This window comes from Berghia stephanieae, chromosome 3, assembly GCF_034508935.2.
Source record: "Berghia stephanieae isolate SIO BIC M18660-M18661 chromosome 3, UCSD_Bste_1.3, whole genome shotgun sequence".
NCBI classification, from domain to species: Eukaryota; Metazoa; Mollusca; class Gastropoda; order Nudibranchia; family Aeolidiidae; genus Berghia; species Berghia stephanieae.
Window position 1 is genome coordinate 87,163,192 of NC_088362.1, and position 12,221 is coordinate 87,175,412.

Here is a 12,221-nt window from a genome sequence, read left to right on the forward strand (position 1 = left end):
CTGAAATCAAAAAGCAAAATGTGATCCACAATATCAACCAGTGTTTTAAGTTGAGATGAACCGATTTGAGAAATCCGACTTTAAATTTAAAATGATCAGAAATACGAAATTTATATGTTTTGTAGTATACCAGTTCGCTGCCTTACTCTGGAAAGACATGTCTTTTAAAATTTTGGGCAGAAAACTCGTCCTTCAAATATCGATCAATTTTATATGACCCTCGTCATGGCAAAGTCCCAGGATTGAGAGTTTTTGTTATGATGGAGGCCATTCAAATTGATCGATATTTGAGGGAAGAGTTTTCTGGCCAAATTTTAAATATGTGTATTTCCAGAATACAGAAGTTAACTGGTTAAATGGAGGCATTGGATTTAATCAAAGTTCAGGTGTTAAGTGTAGATGCTTTTAAATAAAAGCTAAAACATTTTTTACAAGTCTCTGTTAATGTTTTTCATTTATTTGAAATCGATATTTTCTTATTTTGGAAAGTGTGTCTGCTTGTCTATATGTTATTATTAAATTAAATTTTTTTGGGGGGTAGGGGGTGGTCCGCTATGTCCAGTCGAGTTGTTTTTTAAAATTCATTCTGACCCCTCTGACAGCCCAGCTGTGATTGGGTAGCTGGATCTGTTGGAATGCACTTTGCGATAGACTTGCGTCATATCAATAAGATAGCAAGCACTATATTTTTTTTGGTGCTAAAGAAAGTGGGATAAAGTCCACGTTCATTACTTTTCTGATACTCAAAGGACTACTTCTTTTTTTAAAAACAGTAATTGAAGTCGTCTGAGGGTATTCAAATTGGATGCACGAATTCGTTATGATTGTAACAATACACAGACTTTGATTTTTTATTCTATCTATTCAATAATTGTATGAGCAAATTACAGAAACACTTATTTATTATAACAAAGAGAACATTATCAATTGAATGAAAACAGATTGTGTTTAATGTTTATCTAATAATTGAAAAGGGCCACATCTAAAACAATATGCAGTTTATGAAGTAGATTCTTAGAGGATATTACAATGCTGGTGTTGCCATAAATATAGAGAGGCTGAAATATCAGTGATTTTAACTGAACAACACTAAATTGACATGGGCATTTTTATAGCTAACACTCAAAATGGAAGGTAATTGGTATTGGTAACCCGGAATTTGATTTTTAAAAAGTAATTTAGTCTTCTCAAAATGATGTGGACATGTTATGTTCATTATGAGTGACGTGTAATGTTCCCCTTTATCACCAATGCGTATCTAATCATCAAAATTGCCGATAAAGAGAAAAATCAAAAGTTCGACATCATTTGCTTCTGTAATTAAATCTGAGCTTAAGTTTAACTTCCTCATTGTTTCCCCCTTTTTTTTAAAGCTTGCAGTAACATCATTATTTCCATTCTTTAATCAGAAAATTGATGTATATCAAAGGTTTGCCCGTAAATCCCTAATATTAAATTTCGTGTTTTGCACCATTTATCTCAACAATAAACTCTAAATAAGTCATATGTGCAATTTCTCAAAATGAATAAGTAGATAAATTACATTTATTATTTTAAAGGTGAATAATAATTTTTTTTAAAATGTTGATGTATTGTAAAAAACAATAATTTTACGAAGGAAACGATCTTGCATTAAAGCTTAAATTAAAAAGTTTCAAAATGTTAGTCACTAATAGAAGGTTTTTAATACTTAAAAGTGCAAGCAAGGCACCACACTTGCCAAGTCAGAATGAAAAAAAAAAAGAGAGAGAGAGAGAGAGAGAAAGAGAGAGAGAGAGAGAGAGAGAGAGAGAGAGAGAGAGAGAGAGGGAGAGGGAGAGAGTGGGGAGAGAGAGAGAGAGAGAGAGAGAGAGAGAGAGAGAGAGAGAGAGAGAGAGAGAGAAAGAAATATAACTCGCAAAAAAGAAACAATTTTAAACAAGAAATGTTATAATCACAGTTAGTTATAAAATAGCTAAGATGATAGAAACAATAAAGAAAGGCAAGTGCTCGTCACACAGAAATCATTTTAATAAAAATGAAAACATTTGATTGGCTTGCTTATGATGTTCCTTAAATTCAACACATTACAGTGCTAATTTTTTTTCTTTCTGTTTTTTTTAAAGTAGAATTTAATGTATTGATGAGTTTCTGAATTTAAACTAAATTATAGAGTTAAAAAAAAAAGGAAACCTAAAGATTAGATCACATTATGCAAAACTTCATATCTTAATTTCTAAAGAGATGCTTTAAGTTATCAAATATTTCCCATTTGTGTTCATGAAAATAGACGATTACAATAATAATATATCAGACATTTTCAAGTCCATAACGGGATCTCGCTCAAGTAATTAATAATTCCAAGTACAGTGCAGCATAAAAATCTCAACTCGTAAAACACAATTCACGAACATCTCATTAGCATCGGGCACCCTAAATGGGCTCAAAAAGTCATTGCTACACTGCAGTGGATTTAAAAAAAGATAGAAGAAGAAAGCATATCACGTCATATTACAAAGTAGAACAAAGAAATTTTCACATCAAGTCTACAAATATTAGTCAAACACAAACTGTGAAAAAAAATACGATAATACCTCTCACTGTGGACAATATATATGCAATAGAACAGAAAACGCACATTGTGTTACATTGAAACAGATTTTAAAATGCTTTTACAACTTTATAATCACACAACAAAATAACAACCATATTCTAAAACATAATCATCACTCTTTATCTACAAAACACCAACTCCTTTCCCCACTATTATTTACTAAAATTGAAACCAATTTCATTTTTTTACAGTTTCACAGTGTTTAACTGATGGAGTTGAGCATAAAGCAATAGGATAAATAAATAAATTAAAAAAAAAAATAAAAAAAAAATAAATAGATAAATAGATAAATAAATATATAAATAAACACACACATATATATATATATATATATATATATATATATATATATATATATATATATATATATATATATAATGCAAATTTTCAATGAATAAAGTTTATAAGAAATATTTAAATTACATATAGTACAAATCATATAATGTACCTGTATTGTCAATATCGCCCACAGCCTACAGGTATGTATTCAATCAAATCTGGTCGATTAGGGTAATGTGAGTAAAGTGCCTTTCCCGAGGACACATCGTTAGAGCCAGAATTTGCCACAATAACCCCCATCTATGATAATCATAATGTTACCTTTAGGCAGGATGCCATACAGAGAGAATATCTTTATTTATTTTGAAATGACACCATTCATATCCGTATCCATCTTGTGTCAAGGACAAGATGACATCTGCTGCATAAGATCTTTTTCCATTAGTAAACTCAACATAAACGAATACTAGACTACAGGATATTAAATTATATGTTGTAAATAAAGTACAAAATAAATATTAATTAACATTGCTAGAGCCAGAATTTGCCACAATATCACCCATCATAAATGAAAATATTTACTTTTCCATTAAAAATAATTTAAAAAAAACAGAAGAAAAAAACAAAAACAAAACAAAAATTGTTTTTTGTTGTTGTTTTTTTTTTTGTTTTTTTTTTTGGTGTGGTTTTTTTTTTTCAAATATGGAAAAATGAACTAAATATTTTCAATTATGATATGTAATATTATGGAAAATTCTGGCTTTAACAATGTTCGATAATGTTTTTAGCTTTATTATAAATAACACGATTTACAATGACCACATTAAATTTCAGCATTGCCACACTGCTTCAGATGTTTTATTGTAAAAAAAAGATCTAGCAGAGGAAACAATAACTCGATTGGTAAAACATCAGGCATAAATGGAAGCAGACTGTATTCCGGTATGCCTTTCAGATTCTTCCTCTCTCTTTCATCCAGCAGCGTTTAGGTTTTTGGATATAATTTAGATTCTATCTAGAGGGTAGTAAGCAGTCAATGCTCCCGTTTCAAGCTACAAAAACATGGATATTCCTTCAGACCCACGGCCGTTAAGGCTCTAAAGGAAACTATCAATATTTTATCTTTATATCTACCTTTTTGTACCAGAACCAAATAAATTGCGAGACTGTAATTCATAGCTAAATGTTTTCATACTCATTATTTTTCAACAATACTCTCAATGCTTGGCTTGTGATATAAAGTATAACAACACTCACTTAGCATCTGACAGCCTTTGATATGGTAGAATAATGACATCTCGCCTGGGTAGAAGATCTTCATACAACTTTTGTATTGTAGATTTGGTGGTCTTTACCCCATCACCATCTCCTGTCTCTGGTAAACTGACAATGTGATCCTTTACTCTGCATCCCTGTTGATGGTGATGATAAGAATGATTGTGTTTTTGACGTTTGATTAAAATGATGAGGATATGTTATATCTTTATATATACCAAAAAAAAATTAATTTAAAAATTACCTCCGACCAATATGCCACATAAGTCAAATGTCACAATATTTTCTCATAATGATTCATAGCACTTAATCAGTTATATACAGCATGATAATCAGTATAAAAATTACCATCATCATAACTATCATATGTGTAAAATGTGTTGTCTATTCGCTATGTAAGTAATTGAAATTGCTATGTTTTTATTTCCCATTGTATTTATTTATATTTACTTTATGAATGCAAAGCACCTAGAGCCTGTTGAAATGGGGTAAGGCACAACACAGATGTCATTTATTATTATCATCAATATCACCATAAATATGCTGTAGACAGGAAGAAACTATGACAGCCAAAAGGAACCATATTGTGGAACTTACTTTGCTAATTTGAGTTGGATCAAATCGCAGGATTTTCTGGTGACAGCATGGATGGAGGCCAACACAAGAATTGGGTCCACCAACATCACTGTCATATCGAGCAGGTTCTGGGTGATAGCTGTAAATATTATCAAAGTTTTTAAATCATCTAATGGTTGATCCCAGGATCACAAATTCGTAAATCATAAATACTCTCTGAAAAAAAAATTGATTTTTAATAGTTTTAAAGTTATAATGCTAAAATGTTAAGACATAATACATGATCTGTGACTAAAAGCATGCTGCAACTGGCAAATGTATAGCTTAATTATAAACAACTCGATACACAATGACGATATTAAATTTCAACATTGCCACATTCCCTGAAAGAAAAAAATGATTTTAATAGTTTTGATATTACATGGCATGTTACAATTGGCAAATTTCTAGCTTTATTATAAACAACAGGATACATAATGACCACATTAAAAACAATGCCAAATTGTGTACATATGTAAGCTTCCGGACCTTATTGTAATCTTTTCATGGACCATTCTAAATACATAATTTATTATTTTCTTCACAAAAAACAATTACATGCATTTCTTAAATTCATGATTCTTTAAAACACATATGAGAGATATAGTTATATAAAATCTTCAATGTTTCTAAATGTAAATGTTGCCATGCCTATTTATTTTTAAAATTTCAAATATTTTTCATTGTAAGAGGAATGTTTACATTTTGTTTTTGATTGATATCTGTGGTCATAATTTTTCCTAATTGCATAATCTCTAAGTTGATCTATTTGTGATGTTGACAAAGTTACAAGATTACTACAGATTACTTTACTAAGTGTTTCTCACTCGGTGTGGTCAACTTTATTGACAAAGTTATTTTAAAAAGTCAAGAAACTGTTAAAAATGGCTTTGTAATAGAAGAGCAGAGAATTGTAATCACTAATCAAAAGTGACTTATTGACGCACAAGATAAAAATATGACAAGTGAGTAGTGAAAGTATCAAAGCCAGATAAATCAGAGAGAAAAATGCATGATTAAAGCATCATCTTTAAAAAATAAGTCCATCACAGCATCCTTTTCACACTAAATAGACATTCTATCCTCCACCACTGTTCTTAAACCACTGCCTGCGCTCAATTATATAAAAAACAATAATTATTTTTCCAAAGCAGTCGAGAGCAATAAGAAACTCATCTTTTGTCATACATCTTTATCTGATGTTATTCAACTATTGTCAAGGCAATAAACATGGTGCCAAGCATTCTAGAGGCTCAACAAATGACTCACTCTAGTAAAGCTTCTTGATCAATTCATAAATAAATAATATAAAGATAAATAATATAAGATAGTTTTTTGATGATCTTGAGCGGGAGAGCCAGATCCTCACAAAGTGGTACCATACAAATTGCATGAAGGCTAATCCAGACAAGTTCCAGGTTCTAGCTGTAGGCAAAAGAATGCAGAATAAGTGCTCGGTAATTAATACTGATTCTTTAACAATATCATGTGAAGACATTGTCAGGTTACTGGGAATGGACAATGACTTCCATCAGAAATCTGACCTTCACATCAAGGAAATATGCAGGAAGGCCTCTCAACAATTAAACGTGTCAAAAAGAATAGGAAGATACCTCTCCAAATTAAATAAACTAACAATTTTCCACACATTTCTTTTATCAAATTTTAAGTTTTGTCCATCACTCACTTGGCATTTCTGCTCAACAGCAAAAACTAAGATATTGGAAAAAAAAAATCCACGAACATGCTCTCAGATTTATCTGCAATGACTATACCGGCACCTATGAAGAGTTATTAACAAAGGCTAAAGTTATCCCCCTTGAAACCAAGCGAATGCAAATTATGGCAACAGATACTTTCAAATTCTATATAAATTATTCCTAAAATGTCTCGATAAAGAAAAAAAAAAGTGATTTTAGGCACACCAATACTTTTAATGTCCCAAATATTAAAACAACCCATTTTGGTAACCAGTCCTTTCATTATGCCGCTGCAGTTTTGTGGAATAATCTGCACATGAGAACGGAGAGCGATTTGAATAGTTTTGAGAGACTCTTATAATAAAGTTCACAGCTTCTCAGACTTGTTCAGATCTGTTTATCTGTTTTTCTGTTCTCGGACATTGGCCCCAATATTTATTAAAACTGTAAGACATGTCAATTTTTATGTAAAATATATAGTATTTAATTTATATGTATTTATAGTAAAGATTCTTATGTCGGTGAAAAGCTTAAAAAGGTCTTACTGATTTTTCATCAGATTTTATTAAGAAAATATACATTACTTAATTTCATTTTTAACTGCTATTTTTATATAGTTTTTTGTTGTTGTTATAGTTGTTGTTTTTGTATAAAAGATGTATGTGAACGTATTTTTTACCGACAATAAATAATTTATTCAATTCAATAAAGAATGAAACGTTATTCTTGCAGATGTGATTGTCTAGATCAAAATTAAAAGATCAACAAAAAAACAAAAACAAAAAAATCCAAAAAAAAACAAACAAACAAAAAAAATAATCCCAAAAAACCCAAACAAAACAAATTTAAAACAAAACAAACAAAAACAAAAATATTTTAAAAATAAATAAATAAAAATGATGACAACAACAGCAGTGACAGCAGCAGCAACAACAACAGTAATTAAGATTTCCATTTCCACTCATTTATCTTTCACTTACCTACAATGTCCAAACTCAGTGAGAGGGAACACCTCTTTACAACGACTACAAGAGAGATAGTTGATAGTACCCCAAATACGCCAGTATACATCACGCCACGTTTTCAGCATGACCTTTAGCTCTAATATGTAGTCATTGACATCAAAAGAAGGGTCCCGGACATGGGAGTAAACTAGGTCTCCATTTCTGTCTATTGTCATTCTGAGATTATAGAATATTATATTTTTATCCAATGATAGGATTAGAACAAAATTATAAGATTAACCAAGAGAGTAATTAAGATAAGATTTATTTATATAAAATCTGATCGAGCTGAACATTATATTTCTTATCATTACATGTTTCTCTGAAAACATTTTTTAAATAAATCGTTCTTCATACAGAGAAAATAAACAATAACCCCCCCCCCCCCAAAAAAAAAAAAAAACACACAAAAAAACAAAACAAAAAAAAGATAAAAATGTATTCACAACTTAAACATGTTCTTTCCTAGTCCTTAGTAAATGTTTAAAAAACAAACAGCATAAATAAATATAATTTCGTATGTTTAACTTTAATAATATTTACCTGCTAGGCATGCACCGGACTTTAGTTTGAAGGTAACTGGTCAGAATTCTTTTACATATGTTACACCTGTATGCAAAAATATGCAGAAAACGTGACAATATATGCAGACACAATATGATATTCAACTAAAAAGAACCGAATAGCTGTAAAATAAAAAGCATATTACTGGCATGCAAAAAATCATATTATATTAATATAAATATTTGTTGGATTTTAAAAATCGCATTAATAAAAAAAAAAAAAATACAAAACAAACCCAAAAGTTACATTAGCCATGGTGTTTTTGTCACTACCGAATCTATGTCTGAAAGCATACTGTCAGCTATCTAAATTTATGCTATTAGATCTCATAAAAATATATTTTCTGTACAGGGACTAGCATATCATTTTTTTTAGCGTTAGAATAATATTTGCTCTACGCATTTTCTGTTACATGTTTCAATTGTATTCTTTTCCGTTTATTTTGTAGAATGAAAATATAATAAAATTTCAAGTCATGATAATTTAAAGGCTTCCCATGAGGAAGGAATATTTTTGTTTGTTTGTTGCTTTAGGTCTCTTCCAACACAAATGAGGTTATATGAGAGACCGCTGAAACAAAAAAACAAGCAATCCAACAAAAATAGTACAAATGTAAATCAAAATCATAACCTAAAGATTAGTGCGGGGCGGTCCTGGGCAAGCTTAAGGACCACGGTCCTACGGTCCTTGGGAAATGAAGACCGCAAGGACCGGTCCTAGGACCGGTCCTTTTCGACATTGAACATTCCTGAGAGACTGTTGGAAATTCGAACCGGTTTGACCTTTGAGACCGTGGGATCGTTCATTCTTGAACCGTTAAAGACCGCTACACGATGAAAACCGTGGTCTACAGGAGTAAAACACACGGAGTAGTCACACTCATTTCAAATTGTAACCTAATTAGAGAAGAGGGGTGATGCCTTCTTTATTTGCTCACCGTACTTCATTGTTACTTCGATAATTTAATAAAATTTGAAATTTATCCCCATTAACGGAGATAATGGCATCGCCCAAGGCGTTGATCGAGTTGTTCGTGGCGTTGATACACACACGCAACTCCTACCCCCCCCTCCCCCCCCCACCACACACACACATTAGAGGGCAGCGAGCATTGAAGAGTAAGAGAGAGACGTGAAGTTATAATAAGAGGGGGTGGATGAGGTAATAAGAGGGGTCGATGGTGACTTTTCGCCAGATCTAACAAACTCAGCTACCCATTCATTGCTGAGTAGACAGGGATTTAGAAAAAACTCGACTGCACCCGGGATCGATCTCTGGCCCTTTGCGTATAAAGAGAGTGCTCTATCAACTGAGCTATCGGGGTCCCCAAATATTCTATTGGACTTTTTTAAAATTCAAACGTTATAACTGGTTTTTTTGGAAGGAAGAAACTAATGAAACTCATATTATTTGATTAGTAAAAACACCAAACGAAATTTTAATATAATTGTATTATTTTAAATGACAACACTGCGATAGAAAGGAGTGGTGACAAGAGATGGACAAAAGAAAACAAAGAATCGGATTTGCTACTTGCTAGGTTCGACACACACACACACACACACACACACACACACACACACACAAACACACACATCTTTAGTAGTCACATACATTTCAAACAATAACCCATTAGAGAAGAGGGGTCATGCCTTCACCATAGATCATTGTCATTGCGATCATTATGGTGTAGTAAATTTTGAAATTTACCCCGTATAATGGAATCGTCCAAGGCGTGCGCCTCCTGTTCCCCCCATCTCACACACGAAAGGGCGGTTTGCGGAGTGAAGGTTGGTGGTCGTCTGCCTGTATGGTCGTCTGTGTCGTTTAGTGTATGGCAAAGGGGGGTGGTGCGATTAATTAAGTGGGATGGGTGGTGATTGGTGGAAGATAGGCAACCGAAGGCAACGAATCGCTGGGGAAGTAGTAGGCTATGGCGCGAGACCGAAGGTGATCAGACCGGTCTTCAGCGCGGCACTAGTTGAAAGGTGATAAGAAGTGAGGACCGCCGCCGGTCTTCACTATGGGACCGATCCCCGGTTCACAGCTAAAAGACCGTGGGACCGGTCCAAAGAACCGGTCCTCAGCGTGGCACTACTAAAGATATCATAAGCTAAATTATAAATAACCAAGAACAAACAGGCAGAAGATTTACAGAAAAAAAATATCCCCTGTCAAAAATACAATCACAAACCAAAGAAGCAGGATAGGCTAGTAAAGAGAAGAAGAAACGACATCACTATCGGATCGTACACCCATGCGAACATCATAGGTATACGATTCAAGGGTGATGCTCCCATCCAACCACCCGCTCATGATAATTTAAAGACTTCCCATGAGGAAGGAATAAAACTGATAAATGATTAAATAAATGCATACCTGAATAATGATGTTGCTTTCTCGGGAGAATCTGGATTATAACCCTCTGGTTCAAACAGCTTTTCTAATTTCTTGGAAAATAACTTACTGTGGATTTCAAAATCAATAACCAAATTACAAAACTGTAAACGGAGGTAAACAAACACACACACACACACAACCATATCACAAACACACATATGTATGCATAAATTGACAGGAACAATGTAAATTAAGTTACAATTGCGTGGAAAACATGAAACAAATAAGCACAAATCATAACATATAAATAACACCAGCCCAAACAACAAAAGAAAAAAGAAAAGAAAAGAACCCCGCTCCCCCCCCCCCCTAAAAAACCCAAAAAAAAACAAAAACAATCCAGGACAAACAAATGCAACTGAAGGAAGAAGAGGGAGAAAAGAAGAAAACTGAAAAACACCATTATCTACAAAAATACCTTAACCACTGACAACACCTGAGCACAATAACCCATTCAAAACTAGATACAACAATCCTAAAACCTCCATAAAACACGAAAACAAAGAAAAGAGCACAAAAATTAGCAATGTACTACTGGGAACAAATACACACAAACAAAACACCAACAATCTTATGGGAGCTGGTGAAGTAAAGCATCCCCTTCCGATGAGGTACAAGAAGATTCAACCTGTGCCTCACAAAAAAAAAATTAAAAAATTAAACATTTTAAAATAACCCCAAACATCATAACACCCTAACCAAAGATACTCAAATAAATTCAAGTAAAAAAACAAATCAAAAATTTCAAAAAGCAAAATAAATCCTTCCGTCTCTTCACTATTCCCACCCTCCCCCTCTTTTTTTACCCCAAAACTCTCCCACCTCTGGTGTCCCCCTACCCCTCCCACCAACACTCACATCTCCCTCGCATCCATCTCTCCTTTATCCCGCATACCTCACACACACACACACACACACATACACGCTCACACATTCAAACAAACAAACACACACACACACACACACACAGACTTACAAGAAAACATACTAGCCCAAACAACAAAAATGTCAGGACCCTAGCTAACAATACTACTACCCATATCACCCAAATTATGGTCATGAGAATAAACAAACATCCAAACTACTGTCCTTCCTTTAATCCTATCTATCGACTGATAAGATGCAAGAGAATTGCAACAGACTTACTGCTAAAAACGTGGTTTTCTTTTTATATTATAATTTTATATACTCTAATTAAAATTTTTTTTGAGCACTCTTTAAAACTACAAAACTAGGTATTTACCATTCCTTATAAATATATATATATCCAAATATATAACCCAGATAACAATTCAGTGCAGCATTCAGTGTGAATGAAACTGCAAGTAAAGCTACAACATTAACTTTGTATACTGGTAAAGCTTATCAGTTGCAAAAACAAAAAAAAAGCATGCATTAAAAACATTAAAAAAAAAAAACACAAAAAAAAAAACAGAACTCAAGGAGCAAAGATATCTTATCTTACCTCTTAAACTTATCCTTTCTATCTTTAACATCATCAACTTCATTGTGGGTAAACAAGTCTGCAATTCTATGGGGAAAAAAATAAATATATTTATATACTCAGTACAGGGGCTATTTCTTTGGTTTCGTTATCAGATTGAAAAAAAATTATTATCTCAAAATGAATTTTAAGACATTTATTTCATTCTGATATTAGCGTAAAGAGAATGAAAATTTGGCGTTTGATGTTAATGCAATTACACAATTACAAATTTCAGCCAATAACCAACCTTTCTTCTACTTAAAGCTCACTCTCCCCATTTAAGCGAAATAGAAATTCAGACGTAT

General features: G+C 32.7%; 1 protein-coding gene across 1 annotated transcript in view; it reads right to left on the reverse strand.

Annotated features, from left to right (window-relative positions):
- LOC144968734 (SANT and BTB domain regulator of class switch recombination-like) overlaps window positions 1-12,221 on the reverse strand; it is a 43,582-nt gene that overhangs the window by 14,695 nt on the left and 16,666 nt on the right. The window contains exons 9-14 of the mRNA XM_078907366.1: window positions 11,896-11,961; window positions 10,410-10,496; window positions 8,010-8,075; window positions 7,443-7,643; window positions 4,745-4,862; window positions 4,130-4,284 (exon numbers count right to left, since the gene is read on the reverse strand). Of these exons, the coding sequence (XP_078763492.1) occupies window positions 4,130-4,284; window positions 4,745-4,862; window positions 7,443-7,643; window positions 8,010-8,075; window positions 10,410-10,496; window positions 11,896-11,961 (693 nt within the window). The remainder of the gene's footprint in view (window positions 1-4,129; window positions 4,285-4,744; window positions 4,863-7,442; window positions 7,644-8,009; window positions 8,076-10,409; window positions 10,497-11,895; window positions 11,962-12,221) is intronic.